Source organism: Embiotoca jacksoni, unplaced genomic scaffold, assembly GCF_022577435.1.
Source record: "Embiotoca jacksoni isolate LCO1_2020_lvr unplaced genomic scaffold, fEmbJac1.0.p SCAF_2, whole genome shotgun sequence".
NCBI classification, from domain to species: Eukaryota; Metazoa; Chordata; class Actinopteri; family Embiotocidae; genus Embiotoca; species Embiotoca jacksoni.
The window spans coordinates 21,586,355-21,606,897 of record NW_027185340.1 but is presented as its reverse complement, the minus strand read 5'-3'; the positions used below and the strand labels follow the sequence as shown (position 1 = coordinate 21,606,897).

The window sequence follows — 20,543 nt, the reverse complement described above, 5'->3', positions numbered from 1 at the left end:
TGTCTGCTTAATAAGCTTAATAGTGTTGACCTGGTGTTACCTGACCTAAATTCACTGTGTCAACATACGGGTCAGGTCAGGTCACGCCAAACCGGAAGCTTTGAGCAACAGCTGTGCAGAGCCAGGATATACTACTGTAGCAAATAGTGCTAAATGTAGGATATAAAGAGAGAGGATATTTTGAGATTTCAATCCATACTTATTATTATTATTTTAAAAGCAGTGAAAATGTTCTCTGTGTGGCTGCTGCAGTGGTTAGTGTAGTTTTCATTAGACTGCACCAGAGTGGAAACACCTACAGGACTGTAGAGGATCTGAACTAGAGCCCAACTGTTACATCAACAGGGTTGATCTTACCAGCTGATTCAATAAACCATGTTTGAGACACATGTATTGATCATAATAGTGTTTTTATTTAATTATTATAATTGGCACCAAAAATCCAGTATAGGTCAGCTATCATCTGTGCATGTATGGCCCTTTACATTGTGTCTTTCTCCTTCACTCACCTTCTTCTGTTTGAGTTGAGTGGTGAGCAGGCTCTGCAGCCCTTTGGGATCTGCCACCTGACCTTTGACCTTAGCAGTTGGCTGGAACCCAGGGAAGGTGGTCAGGGTCTTTTGGACGGTAGAAACAGGAGGAGTTTTCTGAACGGCAGGTTTCACTGACACCACCACAACATCATCATCATCATCATCGTGGTCTTGGTGTTTTTTTGTTTGACTGGACTCTGACTGTGTTGGTTTGTCAGATCTGGGGTTCCTGGTGTTGACTGAGTCTCTGGACGTCTGGGTGGTGCTGCTGCTGGGTAGTTTAGAGGTGCTTTCTTTTACTTTATTGTTAGTTTGTTTTGCCAGACAGGTTTTACCATCAGCTGGCTGCAGGGATGAGTCCTTGTGAGGATCGGGGGAGGTTTGACTTGATTTCTCAGGATGAACAGCCTTGATGCTGGAGGTGGAAATCTTCTTTTCTGCTGCTCCCTGCTTGATGTGGTTCTTTTCAGCCTTGTCTTGCGTCTTTCCTGTTATTTTTTCAACACTGTTTTCTTTGGGACTGCTGCTCTCCTCATTTGATATTCTCTTCTTTACCTTCATCCCGGGTGGAAGTTGTTTGCCTTGGTAAGTATCCGATGTATTTAGCTTTCCTTCCTCCTCTTGTCCTCCCCCTCCACATGCACCTTTGTCCTCCACATTTTCTTTTTGGCACCTTTGTCCTCCTTCAGCCTTGTGACCCGCCCCGCTATCTTTTTCGTCATGTCCACGACACTGCATCCTCCTCCACTCAGAGTCCTTGTCTGTCTTGCTCGGGGCCTTAAAGGGGTTTCGGACAGGTGGGAGGCAGGAGGGCTGCAGCTGTGTGTGACATAGAGGGCTTCTCTTCTCTTTCTCTGGCTGCAATGATGGAGGACGACAACGGGCATTTAGAAAATATGCAGAGGAAAGTTTTCAGGTGGGTGATGAAAAACAATATCTGAGGGATAAACATTAAAGTCAGACTTAACTCTTAATTAAAGTCAGTGCTTTATTGAGACCCTTTGTCTATATCATATATAGGGCAGCAACTAATGAATGTTTCTATAATCAATTAATCTGCTGAATATTTCACATGGCACCATCAGATATTTGTAATTTTTGATTGATAAAATTGTAAACAATGAATTAATCAAACAGCAGAATACTGTAGTTCCACATTATTTTTCTATTTCCATCCATTATCTATACCCACTTTATCCTGAACAGGGTCAGAGGGGGGCTGCCCACTTTGGGCAAAGGCAGGTCACCAGTCTATCACAGGGCCAACACATAGAGACAGACAGAAACAAAGACCATTCACGCTTAAGGGCCAATTAACCTGAGGTGCATGTTTTTGGATGGTCAGAGGAAGCCGGAGTACCCGGAGAGAACTCACGAACTCACTGTCAAGGAGAACATGCAAACTCCACAAAGAAAGGCCCAGGCCCGGATTTGAACCTGGAACCTTCATGCTGTGAGGCGACAACGCTAACCACTGCGCCACTGCTCTGCCGTATATCTTTCTATTTATTACCCTTATTTTTCAACAATGATAAAAATATTGTTTAAATCTGTGCTTCTCAACAGTTCCAGCCTCAGGAACCACATTTATCTTCTGTCATTCAGTACTGAATCAAATTTGTAAAAATTTGGAGCGAATCGAAGTGATACAAAATGCCTTAATGTGCTGGTAAAAACATTAGGTAAACAAAAATCAACAAAAGTGCAAATAGTACTACAGACATATAATTTTTTTTAAACAATTTTAAACTGGTAATATCTGTCAAGCTGAACTGTTTGAAATATGAAAAAAGCAGAAATATTTATACTAAACCTGTTTAAAAATGCTTGGATGAGCGCAAACAACTGATGGGTTCGTTGTTAGTTTTGAAACAAACAGCTACTGCACATGCGCTGCCTGACCAATGCGTTTCCTTCCAACTAAAAATGCAGCAGTAAATGTTCTGAAATCTTCTAAATCTAAGTGACTTTTTTTCCTTAACTTTATTTTTCTACGCACACATCTGTGACTGCGACCCAATCAAAATGCCCCTGCAACCCACTTCTGGTGACAGTTGAGAACCACTGGAGGAGAGCTAGTGAGTGCCAGATACTGATGGTGCCAAAAGTATAAATTAGGGTGTGTGTGGTGAAATATGTCTTACTGCAGTCCAAGGCACGTTTCCACACCACCGCTGGCCTGCTTTCTTACCCATAACACACCGGTAGAACAACCTGGAAACAGAGTCAGAGTCACAATAAAGCCAGGCTGCTGTGCGGTCCGAAATGCATTGTTCAAGAGTCTAATTTCTATGTAAGGCGTCAACAGAAAAGTTTGATTATGTGTACTAGTTAAAAAAGAAAACTATAAAACAATCCCCCTCCAATCCCACCTTTGTCCCTGCTGTTGACTGTGGCTGAGAGCTTGTAGTTCCACCATTGCATCTTCATGAAGGAGGCAGTGGGAAGGTGAGATGCTGGAGGAGACGATAATGATAATCAAGATCAAAAACAGGAACATGAATCTTTGCAAAAACCCATTTGTTGCCAATTACTATGGCAACAAATATTATTTCTGAGTAGTCAAGACTCATTCAGACTCAGCATTTAAGCATTAATGTACAAGTAGAATAAAATTGGTTGTTGGTATAAATACCACAGCCATAACAGCATGTGGCTATGAGAAGCTTAGGACTTTGCCAAGTCATACACATAAAACACAATTTATTCTGTGATCAAAACAAAGAATAGAGACAATCTAAAGAGACAGTTCAGACCGGTGTAGGAGAGTAGTGTCTCTGCTACAGATTGTTGGACATTTCCTACTTTGGGACTACAACATCCCTGGAGCGTCTCTGGTTTTTCAAAAACAATAAAGATGAATAGTAAGCTTCATGTCTCTACTGTGGAGGATCTGAGGATTTCAGCCCTTTGTCGTTCTCTCAGTTGGACACAGGGACTCAGTAAGGGAGGAAATGGGCGATTTGAATACCTGGCGTCCTGCATGAAATCACAGCCTTGCTTATCAACGCAGACGTAGAAGCTCTTGCCTTTGCTTGGTCCATCTCTGACGCCTGTTTTTAACAGACACACGCTGCCTGTGTGGGGACAGAGGTCGAGGGACTTAACAAACCATATGGACTTTATACTGGCATCAAGGGAAATACGTCGAGAAAATTACGCTTGCCTAAGTTAGCAGATGTCACATGTGTCATTGATATGATTGCCTTGTCATGCATATGGTAGGTAGGTAGGTATTTACTTTATTAATCCCCGAGGGGAATTTTTTTTAATATAGCAAGCAGTTTCTGGGACCAAAACATAAATGTAACTTCTGGAAACTTAACACAACGTCTACTTATCTATTCTATATCTAGATATGAATTATAAATAACTTATTACGACTTACCATGGACATTACATACGATCTTTTCCATTGTCCAAACACACTGCTCAGTATCGGTTCTGCAATTTGTCGTTACGTTTCGTTTTTTTTTGTATCGACCAATCGCAGCTGTGAGGAAGCACATCCGGTTGAATATATCAGTTTAAAAGATTGCCATTTAAATTAGTAAATTAAAATCACATATATTTGCCCGAAAAGTAATACAAACGAGACATATAAATAATACATGTTAAACTATGTTCAATGTAAAAATGTTCAAACTTTGTACTCACCAGTACGACAGATTGTATTCATATGATCCATTATTGTGAAAAAAAAAACCTCGTGGTTAAACCGGAAATACTACGAAGTTAGTTTTTCGTAAAATTATATTTGATTAAAACATTTATTTCAAATCTTATGACATAGTGTAGGTTACTTATACTATACTTATTATAAGCGTTATTATAAAGCTAAAAGGCAAATTGTAAAAACATTAAGGAAGCCTCGGTGTTAAAATAAGACTACATTACCCATAATGCAACACGTGCGTTTCTTCTTCGTTGTTGTAACTCTCGCGGGCTTTGTTTTGATATGGCGGCAGACTTCGAAACTTCTGTCATGTTTGTTTGTCCGACGCCGGTTTCTCTCCGGTAGGACTGCTTCTCTCCCGTGTTAAAGGTAAACCGCATGTGTTTGGACACGTTTAAAGATGTTGTTGTCATTACGGTGTAACACCTGAGGGAAAAAAAAGAAAAGAAAAAGAAACGTGTTTGTGTGTCTAGTAACACGTCACTCACCGACAACAGGTTATAAATATAAACACGGACGTTGAAGTCTTTTAAATGTTAGATGAAACATTTGACCTAAATGGACGAAGAGCACTGTTGGTTAAACTGAGAGAAACATGTCGTACGTGTCGTCACCTCAATGTTTCAGGCGTTTGCTGTTAAAATCGACAGTTGTGTTGAGTTGGCTGTTAGTAACCAAACGTTTAAAGATGGCGCTTTGTGTGCAGCAACCAAGTCTGTTTAAACCGGTCACTGTCTGCACTTTCCTTTCAATCCCGACTTTGTCTTTCGGACTGTTTATTCAAGGTGTAATTAACCCCGAACCTGTCACCGTAATCCGATGTTCAAATCCCAGATTAGAAAACCCCGTTTTGAGGCGCTCGGGCCATCATGTCGTCTCCAGCCGGGCTCCAGTCCTCGCAGGCGGACTTCTTGACCCGGTGGATGCGAAGTAGCACCAGAGCCGGAGTGATCCTCAATCCCTCCCCGGTCCTGGCTGGCGCCTCGCCGGGCCCCTCGGCCGTGGGATCCCCGCCCCTGCTGCCAGACGACTCCTTCGCCTCCGACTTTGCCCCTCTGCCCGCCTCGGCAGACAGCAGCTGCCACGGCGCGGGTGGGTTTGCACGGCTGGAGGAGACACCTGGAGGAGACACGGCTGGGACTGACAGGTCGGTGGACGGGTTGTGCTCCGTCCCGACGAGGAACTCAGATGGACGGCTGGACAGTTTGGATCAGATGGCAGGCAAACCAGAAGAGGTGCCCCTTATGATGAAGCTTGATCAGGTGAGGACACTTTTGCTTTCCAGAGTCTGGTGTCTCCTGTCCTCTGCCAGGACTGGGACACAATCATGTATTTTAATTGACTGGACTAGAGGGAACTATCTGGCTGGTATAGTTAACACATCCTTGACCGTGACGCTTGAAATTGACAGCTCTTCCCACTACCATACAATTTGATAAGAGGGACATCAACTAGTCAACCTAACTTCTGGGTTTCCGTTCCTAAACAGACATTGTGATATTGACACCTACAACATATTCACTACTGATGCTACACATTGATTTGAATTTCTACGTTTGATCCTAAAAATTGAAATTTCTGTCATTCTTCATGGGCTTCTGTGTTGATGTTATCACTACTTTCTTTTACCTAACGTACCCCCACACATCCATCATATGCTCCTCTTTCCCTTTCCCTGCTATTATTAGCATTTTTCACCCAAAACTATTTATGTCTGCAAAGACTCTTAACCTAGTAACAGACTGTGAGGAAGTCGGTAAGCACTTTTAATTTGTGTGAACCGAAGACACTGAGGTGGAATTAGTGGGAATTAGTCAGGTCATTTGTCGAGGACATTGTAGTCTAAGGAGTTCAGCTGAAATGCTTTTAAACCAACTGAAAAACACTGTGGGAGTTAAGATAGTTGTGTCATTACAATATATCTTATTGTGTGTTTGGGCAGTTGAGGAAATGGCAGCAGCACATGCAGGAGCAGCTGAAATCCCATCAGCTGGAGGAGCTGCTTCGCCTCCAGGAGGAGCAGCAGAGACTACTGGGAATTATGAACGGATCCCAGCACTGCACAGGAGGTGTGGAAAAGAAATGACTAGGGAAACTACAGTTGTGATCATCAGTTTCACTCAACATGCAAAATGTAGGTTGGAAAGTGACATGTATGTTCGCCCTGCTTCTTAAACTGAAGTGATTATAATGTATGTTACAGATTACGCAGAGAATTCAGTGATGTCTGATGAAGAATGGGGCGAGGACACACTCCACAGGTCCTCTCACTACAGAGAGAGGCCCAACAGGAGCTGTCATGGGGTCCCGCAGGGCTCCACATGTGGCCTCCGACAGGAACAGCAGCTCTCACCAGCGAGTAGACAGGAGCAGCTATCTAATGGTCAACGCCATGAGCAGTTTCACAATGAGGAAGAGGGTGAGGATAATGTTTTTGGGGCTTAAAGTAACAAATCTGTACAGTTTTTTGTTGTTGTTGTTGTTTTGGGGGGGGGGGGGGGGGGGCGTTTCTTTTACAGTAGCCCTCGTCTACTCTGATTTTGATGATAAATCACTGGTATGAAATTATAATACTGTTTGTCTCCTACAGGCACGTGGAGCTCCAGCGAAGGTGAGCAGGAGCACAGTGTTGATGGCCGCCATTTTCCTGAGAACGATGACACGCTAATACAACGTAATGGTGTGACTGAAGATAACAGCAGAAAAGAGGATGAAGTCTTCCATGACCGGTGAATGCTGATTTAACTGAGGATTGTTGAAGAGATTAAACTAAACATAGACAAGCAGCTGTGACATCAATGTGGCTCTTACTCCTGTTGTGTGTGAGTGTCTCTGTTGACAAATGTGTCTCTGTGTGTGTGTGTGTGTGTGTGTGTGTGTGTGTGTGTGTGTGTGTGTGTCCGTCCTCTTCAGACCTATAAGGCCGGGTATTTGGGGTCAGAAGCAGACCTTTGAGGAGTTGTTGGAGGAGCAGCTGAGGCTGGAGGAGCAGAGGATGAAGTCTGCCCAGCAACAACAGGTCAGAAGTTCTTCTTAAAAACAGTAAAATGTTGGTAAAGTCATCAGTCTGTGCTTAAAGACACTGGAAAAAGTTCTTAAAAGCTCCTCAGATTGCCTTTCATTCAAGCCCCTGAGTCCATTGCTTATCGGTCTGATGACGATTTAGCAAACGGCAAATAAGTGAGTGGATCGGGTGAAGCCGGTGGATATCCAGAGCCACGACTTCCTCTTCTGTGTGCTGATTGTTGTTTACAGTTCGATCAGCAACCTGAGACACGAGAACGGAGCTGGAGTTTAGAGACGACGTGTACAACCAGTTTCACAAGTAGCTACTTTTCACTCCATCAACACTAAAACCACAACAACCAAGCTAATGAAAAGATGAATCATCTTTGGATGATAGCCGATGGTCTGAGATTACTTTTCAGCCAATGTTTTAAGCTTCTTTTGCTCCCCTCACTGACTGTTTTCCTGTAAAGCCTGCCCAAACATGATTGGACAATACCACTTGGACTGCAAATAGACTACAAACTGAAATCCTGTCCCGTTGCCCACAAATTATCACCCGTAAATCAGATTTATAGCACAGCGTCAGTGACGATCTTAATCCAGACTGGCTGTGTTATTGTCATATTGTAATGTGCTCCATATTGGTGGATTCAAGGAAGCTTTGACCTCCGAGGCTTCAGAGTTGCTACAATATGGTTACAATTACAACAAAGCTTTAAATGCACATTTCCTTCACATTGTGTTTTCTCACCGTAACAGAGCCCAGATGGAGCTGGAGCCGTTCAAGCCCCTCCCAAGAGGGCCTTTCTGAAGCGAGGCCAGGGGCTCTCTAGATTTACCAACAATCGTAAAGCTACGTTAAAAAAAACGGAGGTGAAGAAGGACCCCAAACTACAACCGCGAGTAATCTCCCGCAGCAACTCGGAGCCTGCATCCATCCAGAGAAGTAGTGTAAACGGTGTCCCGCGGCCGGCCGTCCAACGTAAAACTGCCATCTTCAACAAGGAAAACCGATTGAGGGGACTCGGCTCGCCACCTCAGGACATCAGAGCGGAGAGTAAGACAGCACGGACGAAGGTTTTGGGTTGTCTTCAAAGACAGAACACGGAGTCTCTTCAAAGTGACCCAGAGGGCAGACAAACCAAACAACATCAGCTGGGACAAGTAAAGGAGCCGAATAACAGGAAAGTAGGTCTGTCAGTTCAGACCCTGAGGAACCCTGGTCAGCAGCCCAACCCTGTAACCAAACAGGTGGGCATGTTAGTGGGGCCAGAGAGAGTTGAACATGACGCCGCTACAGAGAGAAGTTGTGGTTCAAAAGTGGAAGTAACAGAAAGGACAGCGAGGTCCGACGGAGGAGGCGGAGCTCCGCGGGATTCCTTCGAGCTGTCGTTCCAGGAGAAGCTCCATCACTGGGAGAGCGACCGGCAGCTGGACAACATGGAGCTGGGAGAGTTTGAGCTGCTGGAGCAGGCGGCCGAGGAGCTTTCCTTCTCGTCCAACTCCTCGTTTGTCATAAAGGTGCTGTACTTAACTCAATAGTGACCCCTGTGCTTTAATCAGGGATTTATTCTCAGATTATGAAATAATTCTTACAGTTCTGCTCATTCAAAATGAAGGCAAATGCCTTATTGTATGAAATGTTTGAATGCCTTGCCCAAGGGTTAGATTTTGTTTCCAAATCATGCTGATTTCTGAAGCTAGTATGCAGTGCTCCTTAAAAGTGGCTTTAATCAATATTTTTATAATGACAAAAGATGGCATTGGATTTGCAAATAGCCTTAAGAATGAATGGCATTTTGCAGCTCCTTGTTTGGGCTGTTTTAATGAAGTCTCACTGTTTGCATCAGTGTAATTTATTTGTAATTCTTCTGCTCCCAAGTGGCCAAACACTATTGCAATCTTAAGAAATCACCATTTCTTGGGGCCAAGAAGTTAAGGCACCGACCGTGAGTCACAACACCCACATGTATAGCAGGACACCTTTGTTACATGTCATGACCCATGTCTCTCTCCTCAGGACTAAGAAAATGCCATTATTGTTTATTGCATTTTAAATGTAACAAAATGCAATAAACAACCATTCCTGACAGTAACAGAGACATTTTCCTGCAACATGGGGATTGCAGAGAGCTCGGATCATTTAAAGGAATGAATGCCGACGGTGCATAATTACAGCTCCGACTTCTCCCGGTCTCATCCTATCCTGTTATTCTGAATGTTTGACTTTAAAACCGTGTGATTTGAAAGACTCTGTTCTGTACTTGCAGATTCTTCAGATGGACAAGCAGCACTGGAAGCAGCAGGCTGCCCGGGGGCTCCACCAGCGGCGGCTCTCCTCCACCCCCATCAAGTCACCTTCCAGATGTGCCCCACAGGGGAGCAGCGGTGCCGGGAACCGTGGCGGGTCGGCATGCCAGAGCAGTTCTGTGGTGACGATAAGAGATGATACACTGAAGAGAAAAGTGAGCACTGAGGATGAGGAGGGACAGGACAGCGAGAGAGAAGACAAGCAGGACGTCTCTGACATGTCATCCTGTGCGGACTCCGAATTCGGAGACCAGGAAGTCGTGGTCAAAAGCACCCTTTTCTTCCCTGCACCAATGAACCCACCTTATGACAAGCGGTCTTATCAAGACGAGGACAGTTTCAGGGATTCAGCTTCAGATGTGACACGAGAGGACGAAGGGGACAGCGACGGCGTCCTCAGCAACGCAGACGACTCCACTCTGGTAGAGAACGGAGACGGAGGGCCGAGGAGAGTTGTGTTCGACGACGACGACACATGGAACGACCTGGAGGACGCCGTCGCAGGCACCGCCGACGACGGCGGAGGAGTCGGACCGGTTTCCAAGCCGACGGCCGATGAGGTTCCGGCACCGGACAGGACTCTGCTGAGGAAGGTGGCAGTGAGCAAAGCTGCACAGATGGAAAAGAGTTCAGTGAATCCAGAGCCTGATCCTCCTCCTGCCTCCCAGCTCATGACGAGGTTGTTCCCCTCGCTGAAGCCAAAAGCCCAGAATGCACCTCTCCCTGCTCCACCTGCAGCTCCAGTTGAGTCCAAAAAGCCAGAGGACGAGACAGGTTAGACAAATGCTCGCTGTGATTATGACTTCTATTAAAGTTATCATTTCAGCATGTCGACAACTCTGCCCTTTATCTACTTCATCTTGATGCTGTAAAACCTGACAGGGTCACTTTCCTGAGTTAGTTTGATTCGATGTGGCCAGAAATAGTCACAGATCAGCACTCAAGGTTATAAGGCAGTTAGGAATCAGATATTTCACTGCTGCTTATCATTATTACTTTTCAATGTGTGTGTGTGTGTGTGTCCTTGTCCCCAGGCCAGCAGGTCCAGTCCAGACAGCTCCGGGAGCGACTGGTGGAGCTGGAGATTGAGATCGAGAGATTTAAGAAGGAGAATGCTGCTCTCACCAAACTCAGACAGGAGAACGAGAAGAGCCAGGAGAATCTCAGGTGAGATGTCTGTCGGCACTGAAACAATTCAGCGCAGCAAATGTATATGTAGGTTTTTAAAATACTCATGAACTGTTCCAGAAATGTCTGGGAATAAAATGTTTTGTACAAAAAGTAGAGACCCTGCGTGATCATTTCTTGAACACGGGTGTCTTTCTCTGGGTGGAAACATTTTGTGTTGCTTTGCAGGAAAGAGCGTTTGGAGTTTGAGCATACAACAACGGAGGAGCTGGCTAAGTTTGAGGAATACAAAAAAGAGGAGAACAGGAAGTTGCAGAAGGAGCGCAAACTGTTTGAGAAGCACGCGTCAGCCGCCAGAGCCATACCGGACAAGAGGGAGCGAGAGGAAATCCAGGTGGAGCTGACAAAACTACGACCACGGCTGCAATTCAAGTGCTAATACGTGGCTGTTTGTGGGCTTTACGTACTCATCCCTCAAAACATGAATTCAGATATATTTATTGTAGCTGCTGGAACTGTTCGTTACCCCGGTCTTGACCATGTTTTATCGTACATATCTAATCACTTCATGCTGTGCTCCAAAAACAAAACATGGCCACAAGAAGCGGATATTAACGTGTTAAATGTTGAAACACTCCTTTATTCTGTCCTTGTCCTTCACATCAGATGCTGAAGCAGCAGCTGAGCTCCCTGCAGGACGAGCTGAGGAGAAGAGAGAGTCGCTGGTCGTCCACTCGGATCCGGCTGAGACAGCAGATGGACTCCCTCTGCCAGGAGAACAGCTCTCTGCGGGACGAGGTGCCTCATTCAACCTCGCTTTAAAATACAATCTGTATCTGGGTACAAAACACACGTGAATGTCGGGTGCTGGGATTGTGATCAGATCTCTGTAAAGTGTGACTACATTCCTAAAACAGCAAGTTGAAAGGCCTCCTAACGGCTTCTTCCTCAGCTCGTTCTCTTCCAGTCCTTTCCTGTCTGTTGATATGAGCATGTTAGCCCCTCCTGACTAATACTGAAGTCCAATCACAATGTGGGCAAAATCCAGATGACAGAAACGTCTCTTTTTACCTCGTGGAAAGGCCTGAAGATCAGATGTCATCGTCCAGATCACTTCTTCTTGTGAATGTGGCCTTTTTCCACTGCTAGTACTGCCGTTACTCACTTTGGTGCCAAGTACTTCTCTGGATTTAGTTTTCCACTGCAGGCAGTAGCATCGTTACCATAGTGACACAGCTTCAGACCGCCATGATGTCACCTTCAAGGCTACACACACACTTGCTCGATCTTCTCTCCACAGCGTGGCTTTGCTGGTTGTCCTTCCTCAAATAATCCAGTGAATTAAAAAAAAACGACAGCCGCCATCAAAGTTTGGTTAACAGCAGCGGATTTGTGCAGAAAGTCGTGTTTTGCGCACAAAGTCAGTCAGTGATTGTGAGGATTCTCTCTGACCAGTCAGCGGTCTGCTGTGTTGTCACGGCAATGTTCAGAACCAGCGCCTCTCGTTTGGAACATCAACAGAGGTGGCATCAAAAATAGTACCGGGAACTATCCACAACCTTTGCCCGATGGAAATAAAAAGGCGAGTCGAGTGGGTAGTGGCAGTGAAAAAAGGTGTATTATTCAAAAACAAAAAAGTTTGTTATTATACACTGCTCAAAAAGATAAAGGGAACACTTAAACAACACAATGTAACTTCAAGTCAATCCCACTTCTGGGAAATCAACCTGTCCAGTTAGGATCAACACTGATTGTGAATCAACTTCACCTGCTGTTGTGCAAATGGAACAAACAACAGGTGGAAATGAGGCAATTATCAAGACAACCCTATAAAGGAACGGTTCTGCAGGTGGTGACCACAGACCATTTCTCTGTCCTCGTCCTTTCTGGATGATTTTTGGTCACTTTTGCATTTTGCCAGTGCTCTCACCACTAGAGGTCGCATGAGGTGTCTACAACCCACAGAAGTTGATCAGGTAGTGCAGCTCATCCAGGATGGCACATCAATGCACGCTGTGCAAGAAGGTTTGCTGTGTCTGTCAGCACAGTGTCAAGAGGACAGAGGACATACCGGGAGACGTGGAGGGGGCCGTAGGAGGACAACAACCCAGCAGCAGGACTGCTATCTGCTCCTTTGTGCAAGGAGGAACAGGAGGAGCGCTGCCAGAGCCCTACAAAATGACCTCCAGCAGGCCACTAATGTGCATGTTTCTGCTCAAACTGTCAGAAACAGACTCCATGAGGGCGGTACGAGGGCCCGACGTCCACAAGTGGGGTCTGTGCTTACAGCCCAACACCGTGCAGGGTGATTGGACTTTGCCAGAGAACACCAAGATTGGCAGCTTCTCCGTCGGCGCCCTGTGGTCTTCACGGATGAGAGCAGGTTCACACTGAGCACATGTGACAGACGTGACGGAGTCTGGAGACGCCGTGGAGAACGTTCTGCTGCCTGCAACATCCTCCAGCGGGACCGGTTTGGCGGTGGGTCAGCGACGGTCTGGGGAGGCATTTCTTTAGAGGGCCGCACAGCCCTCCATGTGCTAGCCAGAGGTACCCTGACTGTCATTAGGTACCAGGATGAGATCCTCAGACCCGTTGAAGACCATATGCTGGTGCAGTGGACCCTGGGTTCCTTCTGATGCAGGACAATGCTCGGCCTCATGTGGCTGGAGTGTGTCATCAGTTCCTGCATGATGAAGGCATCGATGCTATGGACCGGCCCGCCCGTTCCCCAGACCTGAATCCAATCCAGCACATCTGGGACATCGTGTCTCGTTCCGTCCACCGACACCACGTCGCACAACAGACTGTCCAGGAGTGGACTGATGCTTTGATCCAGGTCTGGGAGGAGATCCCTCAGGAGAACATCCGTGGTCTCATCAGGAGCATGCCCAGGCGTTGTAGGGAGTGATACAGGCACGTGGAGGCCACACACACTACTGAGACTCATTTGGACTTGTCTTGAGGAATTTCCACAGAAGTTGGATCAGCCTGTGATCTGATTTTTTCCACTTTTATTTTCAGTATGATTCTGAATCCAGACCTCCATGAGATAATGATTTTGATTTCCATTGATCATTCTTGTTATTTTGTTCTCAACACATTCCACTATGTAATGAATAAAGATTTCAACGAGAATATTTCATTCATTGAGATCTAGGATGTGTTGTTTAAGTGTTCCCTTCATTTTTTGGAGCAGTGTATATTGAGTTTTTTTTTCTTTATTTTATAAGATTCGTATGTTGGAAAAGCTGCGCCTCAGTGCCTGGAAGAAAAACACGGTGACTGCAGAGGACTCGGATACTAAAGACGCTCCCAGAATGTTTGAGAACAACGTGTCATCTGGGACCAAAGGAGTTACGTTTGCTGTAAGCCTGTTTTTTAATTTTTTTAAATGTATTTATTTGTTATTGATTATATTCCTGTTGTTTAATATCTATAGTTCACACTATCTATCACACCTTTCCACTGGATGATCGCAAAAACACAACCTGAATTCAACACCACGTCCCAATAAGGATTTCTTTTTCCAGTGTAATTCACGTAGTCATTCATTTACTGTGCGGGACTCCGATTACCTCGGCAGATTGTTTCCTCTCAGCAGAACACGAGAACCTCTTTGTGTTTTCAGACTCCTCTGGACACCAGAGGAAGCAGCAGCAGCCCTCCACAGAGCAGCACGTCTGCAGCCACCAGAGGAAACTCCCGGGAGAGCAGTCAGAGCGCTGCACGTAAACGCAACACTTTTCATTCTCACTTCCAAAAAAAAAATGGAGCTTTTAGAGTTGCAGGTTTTCGCTGACCTGTGACTTCATCAGGTGCTTTGTTTTGAGGAGAAAACCAAATACTGGTTTCCAGCAGGACATTTATGAAGCAACCTTTTTAAAAAGATGATATTTTGAAGTGATTTAAAAGTGTCAGTGATTCTGTAAGTCTCAGACCGTCAGGCGGGGAGGTCCAGGCCGCGATAGTGAAAGCCTGCTCCCCTTTAGTCTTGAGCCGGGACGTAGGACGGGTCCCGCTGAAGGATCCGAGGCGGCTGTTCGACTCGTACGGAAGCGAAAACTCTGCAAAGCTGCTGCGAGCAAAAGAATGAATCTGAACCAACAGACAACTCTGCAGCTCCTCTGAAGTTTAATGTTGACTTTCAGCTCCTTATTGTTTTGGGCTCTCCAGCTCACAACTTCAGTCCTGCTGTGCTCACATTGTTCATTTCTGCCTCAGCAGGCAGCTGTTCTCTGCAGGACATCTGACAGCATTAAACAGCTGTAGAGGCAGAAATCTAAAACCGTCACTGAACAGGTGGACACGAACATGACAATGTTAATGTTTGAAGAGGTTAGCACTGAGTTTGTCATGTTTCCAGGGTCCAATAAATCAACAATAGCAGGTTTAAATGTGTCTGAGGAGCCAGTCAGAAACATGTTGGGTTTTATAATCTCACTTTTAGAAGGGCTTTTCTTGATTTCAATAATTATGACTCTTTGTGCCATTGACTGCGGTTGTTTGATTCAATATTCTACAATACAAAACAGGGAAAGCAGGAGTCTCATAAAAACCCTGCAGGCTGCAAAATCTGTTGTCCCACATTCAGTTTTCATCTCGACAATCAACGTGAAAACGTTCCGATGACGACACCGACTCTGAATCTTCACACTACAAAATGACCACAAATTGTTTTGGCTCCAAGTTTTGCGTTTTGTGATTGACAGCAGGGATGAAGAGCAGCCTAAGGAGGCCATCGGAGCCAGCCTCCTCCTCCTCCTCCTCTCCCTCGTTACTCAGCAGGAAGACAGAGGAGAGGTCAACACCTGCCAGCCAGAGTCAGGAACCCCCACCGAACCAAGAAGAATCACACCCCCGCTCTCTGGTAGGACGCAGCATGCTATCTGAAGCTAACCTCCAGCTCCAGTCCCTTTTCGGACCGTGTGCTCACCGATCCGTCCCGACGCTCACATGTCGAAGCCTCTTTCCTGTTCGGAGATGTGGACCGAGGAAGCCTGTTTGAACGTCTTGCTCTGTATCACAGGGCTCAGTCTTTACCGCCCCGGTTAATCATTGACTGTTTGTTTTTTTCCACATCTTCACATCACAGAAAAGAGATTCTCTGCCAAATGAACCAGAGCGCAGCGAGGCCGAAGAGTCGGAACCAGAATCGGCCCGGGAGGTCATCACGCATCCTGACGGCAAGGTGAGTCCGAGACCACGATGATGAGCTTCAACAGAACATCAAGTCCTGGAGAATGTGTGTTAACGTGAGCCAGCAGACAGAAGATGAACAAAGCACAAAGTAAAGCTGTCCAAGAACAACTACCAACATCTCCAACTCCTCACTGACTCTCGGTCAATTTGAAATCAAAACAGGGAGTGAAGTTATTTCATGGAAATAAGCTCTTATCATTAAAATGAGGCGACCAATCATCACGCTTGTCTGCATCAATCTAATCATACAGTTTGTTGTGAAGCTGTAGCCTGTGTGCTCCATATTACACGTTAGTAAAGCTGCATCATTTCTTTTGTAACTTAAAGTCAGCTGCTCTTTGAATGAGAACTAAATATGCTGATTATCAAAGGAAGTGATTATAAATTACTATTTGTTAGGTAGTTGTTTAAAAAAAAAGGTTGTTTTGAAGTTTTACCACAAAATAAACTCCCGTATTGTGATTGCAACAATCACAAAAAACCCTCCAGAGAACCAGGACACAGTGCTGAAGATAAAAACAGCGAGTATAAAGGAGCGGTACACCGTTCACCGTGTTCACCGTGTTCACCGACCTCATAGTTCCTCTGCCAGCCTCAGTGTGTAGAAGTTGACGTCGGCTACGAGCCGCTGACGCAGATCCCGGTTCTGACCTCGCAGGTGGAGAAGGTGGCGGCTGGCGGCGATCGCCTCATCGTCTTCCCCAACGGGACCAGGAAGGAGGTGTCGGCAGACGGAGTGTCCGTCAAGGTCACCTTCTTCAACGGAGACACCAAACGGATCACGGCTGACCAGAGAGTGGTGAGATCTCAGACCGGCCTGTCATATGGAAACCGAGCAAATCACGAGTTGTAGCAGCAGAATGAGACGAAGTGACGGCCGGACGGTTGATTGTGTGTCGTGAAGTCAAGTTGTTGGATAGATGAGACTCACTACAATCTGCTTCACATTTTATAATAAGGCTGAATATACATTTTATGGTCCTTTCATGACTTGGTAGTATTTTGCAATGTGGCTAAAGGAGAGTCGGTCTGTTTATTATTTCAAAAAAGAACAATGTTGAATTTGTATTTTCACCTTTAAGCTTGACGAACTCCACCTGCAGAGAGAACAGTTGGAAACAGGAAGAATCTGAATGGGATTCAATTTAAGAATCACCGTTGAATGGTTCACCTTTTTGTTTTCTTGGCTCTTTTGTGACGCCTGACGGCTGCTGCTCCTGCTCAGATCTACCACTACGCTGACGCCCAGACGACACACATCACCTACCCGGACGGCATCGAGGTCCTTCACTTCCCCAACAGCCAGACAGGTGAGAGCGGAGGAGGAAGCGGCGACATCGTCGTCACCAGACGCCGGCGGCGAGGAGTCGACCCGCGTCTCCGTCCGGTCACGTCGGTCTGAAGACGGCCTTTTTGATTCAACCCCGCTGTCTTGTTAGAGGAGAACCACTCAGGACTTCCTCCGCAGCAGAGCAGCGACAACTTAACTCACCGATTCACACACTTTCAAGTCTTTTATTTTTTTGAGGGCAATAAACAGGATAAATATTATTATCTGTAATGATGGAGGATCACTTATTTAAAAGTAGTTGATACCGCACCGTGGAAATACTGCTGCCGTCGTGCTTTCGTTTATTTTCATGTAGAAGTACATAATTAGCATTAAAATATATTTACAATATTAAAAGTACTCCGTTTGGAGACGTGGACAATTTCAAAAGACTTTACTAAATTATGATCCTATAGGGCTGTGACGAGTGATTATTTTCATTATTGATCAGACACCAGACTGATAATTACTCCTAAAACCAAGAATATTCAGTATCAGTAAGACTAAAAAGAATATACAGGTGAGGATGGAGCCACTAAATTTTGCCCTTTTTTTTTTAATAAAAAAAAAAAGACTTTATTTTGTCATGAATCACTGCAGCTCAATATGAATAATATTATATAAACTTTATATTATGCATCAGTGTGGAATCAGTAACCAGTCGATATGCAGATGGTGAAAGTCGGGCTTCATATCTCCAGTAATGTTTCATAGACGACTATATTTGGTTGTTTTAACGTTTGGCTGCAAAGTAACAACAGCTGCTACTTAAAAGTTAGTTAGAGTCAGAAGTATAAAATCTCTCTGTAATAAAGTAAAAATAAGAAGTAACATGAAATAGAATTACCACCAAACTGCACTCGCTTACTGAAAGTTGTCGCAGCCAAGGTCATCAAATCATCCGGCAGACAATCTGCATATTTTACAACATTATTGTCTTTTATTTCCGCTCCAGAGAAACATTTTCCAGACGGCCGTAAAGAAATCACCTTCCCAGACCAGACGGTGAAGAACATTTACCCCGGCGGCAGGGAGGAGAGCGTGCTGACCGACGGCACCGTCATACAGGTCAACCCGTAAGTACAGACCCCCTCCTCCCCCCCCCCCCCCCACACACACACACATGGCCTCTGATGGTAATGTTGGTTGTAAATATGAAACATTTTTGTTCTTTTACTGGACTGCAGCTGTTATCTACTGGTGACTTCTCATCACGCAGCACATTATTATTATTATTATTATTATTATTATGATGAATTAAACCCCAACTTTTTGTGGCTTTCCGTTACAAAAGCTCGTCCGTTGTAATGTTTGATATTTTACGCCAGCAGAGAGACGCGTCTCATCTAAACATACATTTGATGCTTTTATCTTTATGAGTTCAGCTCCTCTAATATTTCACAAAAATGCAAAGAACTCCAAACTCGGTGTAGCAGGACTGTCAGTCCTTCTTTCTTTCCCGTCAGTTCGGAGGGGTCTGAGCCTTATGTTGAGAACCACTGGACTAAACCACCTCATGTATATTAATCTAATATTTTGTTGTTTTGGTATTTGGGCGGCGACTGATGATTTTTGTCATGATGAGTTATTGTGCCGATCCTTTTCTTGCTCGTCGGATGAACAGTTTTGTCAAAAGAAATCTAAAAAGTACAAAACGAAAACAAATTGTTAATAAATATGAGGTGCGCGAGGACGAGGTGGAAGCAGCACATGTTTGTTTCCAAAAAAAGGACCAATATGATAGCAGCCAGTTCGGGTGGTGCTGTTGGACCCGTCCATCACCCGCCTCGTGGTTGGTCTCCGGAAAGAAGCGAAACATTTCCACCCGCTGAGATTGAAATGAACACTTTAACTGCGTGTGAACGTTTCCCTCAGCGACGGCACCAAAGAGATCCTTTTCAACACGGGCCAGAAGGAGATCCACACGGCCGGATACAAGAGACGGGAGTATCCGGACGGCACCGTCAAGACGGTCTACAGCGACGGCAGGCAGGAGACCCGCTACCACACCGGACGGCTGCGGATCAAAGACAGAGACGGAAACGTGATCGCGGACAACATGGCGTAGACGCGGCGCATCGTAACCACACGTGAACGGGTTCATTCGGGGTCCCGGGGGACATCTGCGACAGAGACTCGCGGTAATCCTTCGTGTCCCTCGGGCAGCTGTCAGGGCTCCTGTTTCAGATCACTCCTTAAAGGACGTTCCACTTATTGAGGCGAGAGGATTGACACGGGACTGTCCGGCGTGGCCGCCGGCTGGACTTTGAGCCCGTAGCGTCGTTCAGCTCGCAGCCGACGGTCGACTCGTCAAACTCTCGTCCAGGCGGAAGCGCGTTTCCCAAAATTTCAAAGTTGATCCTGAAAAACTTGAACTTGTTGCCAAAAGTCGAAGCAAAGCAACAGAATGTCGTGAGCGTGTTTGTGACTCGTTTGTATTTTAAAGAGGGAAAGTTGAGTCTGCCGGTTGTCGGGTCGACATCACGACATCACGACTGGAGCTGAACTGCAGTCAGCGTGTTGCCGACAGACAAAAGCCCTCTTTGGAGTTTCCTCGTAAACAAACCAATATTCTTTTTTTTAATTTAGTATTTTTGAACACATTTGGTTCCCCATAAAACACCTGCAAAGCTGTTTAAAAAAAAAAAAAAAAAAGTTTCCATTCTGCCTCGTTTCCTTCCACTTTGTTTTGCTGTTTGTTTGCTGTGGTGATGCGTCAGCAACACAAACAGGAACAGAAACAACGCAGGTTAAATATATGGAAGAAAAATGGCTTCACAGATGTTTTGTGAGGAAAAGTACGAAACGTATTTGTTCAGACTTCAAATTAAGTCTTAAACAGAAACTTTGTTTGCGAGCGATCCTCACAGGTCACTTTGATGTTTCAAAGGTTGTTTCAGGTCTAAAACGTTCCATCCTTCTTCAGTCCTACAGACACAATCTATGTTCCCTGATATTTCTGGTTTATGATCCGAACCATAAACTGAACAGCCAACTAAGTTTGAATATTTCCAGAGGAACTCAGCCTGGAAGACATTTCCATTGACTCATAAAGGACTTCAACAAATAGTCACCTGTGCAGCAGCTTCCAGTAGGACGAGTGTGTATGAAGTCTTTTGGGTTTTAAGTGTTTGTGTGAAACAATTTTAATTTGTACAACTGTGAAATACATATTTATTTAACTTGGTGTGTATGTTTTTATAAAATAAATTTGAACTTAAAAGAAAAAAAACATGAAATGAATCATGAATCTTTGTGTCAGTGTTCTTATTGACAATTATTAACAAAACTCTTAAGGTTAGACATCACTTGAACACTTTAATCTGTATCTTACAGTAAAGTCCGTCTCACGAGA

At 45.0% G+C, this 20,543-nt stretch overlaps 2 protein-coding genes across 5 annotated transcripts in view; one reads left to right on the top strand and one right to left on the bottom strand.

Moving 5' to 3' along the window:
- The window catches only part of ttf2 (transcription termination factor, RNA polymerase II), a 17,417-nt gene extending 12,345 nt beyond the window's left edge, over positions 1-5,072 (bottom strand). Inside the window, exons 1-7 of one of the 4 annotated variants that reach the window (XM_069155037.1) lie at positions 4,814-5,072; positions 4,431-4,635; positions 3,922-3,940; positions 3,505-3,610; positions 2,906-2,989; positions 2,678-2,747; positions 510-1,391 (exon numbers count right to left, since the gene is read on the bottom strand). In XM_069155037.1, the coding sequence (XP_069011138.1) occupies positions 510-1,391; positions 2,678-2,747; positions 2,906-2,989; positions 3,505-3,610; positions 3,922-3,940; positions 4,431-4,622 (1,353 nt within the window). In that variant the 5' untranslated portion in view covers positions 4,623-4,635; positions 4,814-5,072. Of the gene's footprint in view, positions 1-509; positions 1,392-2,677; positions 2,748-2,905; positions 2,990-3,504; positions 3,611-3,921; positions 4,027-4,430; positions 4,636-4,813 lie in introns of all 4 variants that reach the window. The other 3 variants (XM_069155036.1, XM_069155038.1, XM_069155039.1) reach the window with 3 other exon arrangements.
- Positions 4,465-20,404, top strand: cenpj (centromere protein J). The gene is made up of 19 exons (XM_069155035.1): positions 4,465-4,578; positions 5,044-5,471; positions 6,152-6,278; positions 6,413-6,628; positions 6,800-6,938; positions 7,123-7,228; positions 7,978-8,739; positions 9,489-10,302; positions 10,563-10,695; positions 10,885-11,050; positions 11,323-11,454; positions 13,890-14,024; positions 14,288-14,387; positions 15,369-15,526; positions 15,752-15,847; positions 16,517-16,657; positions 17,084-17,168; positions 18,144-18,264; positions 19,064-20,404. Exons 2-19 carry the CDS (start codon positions 5,079-5,081, stop codon positions 19,254-19,256), a joined length of 4,017 nt encoding a protein of 1,338 aa, XP_069011136.1. The 5' UTR covers positions 4,465-4,578; positions 5,044-5,078; the 3' UTR covers positions 19,257-20,404.
- The last annotated feature ends 139 nt before the right edge of the window (positions 20,405-20,543 follow it).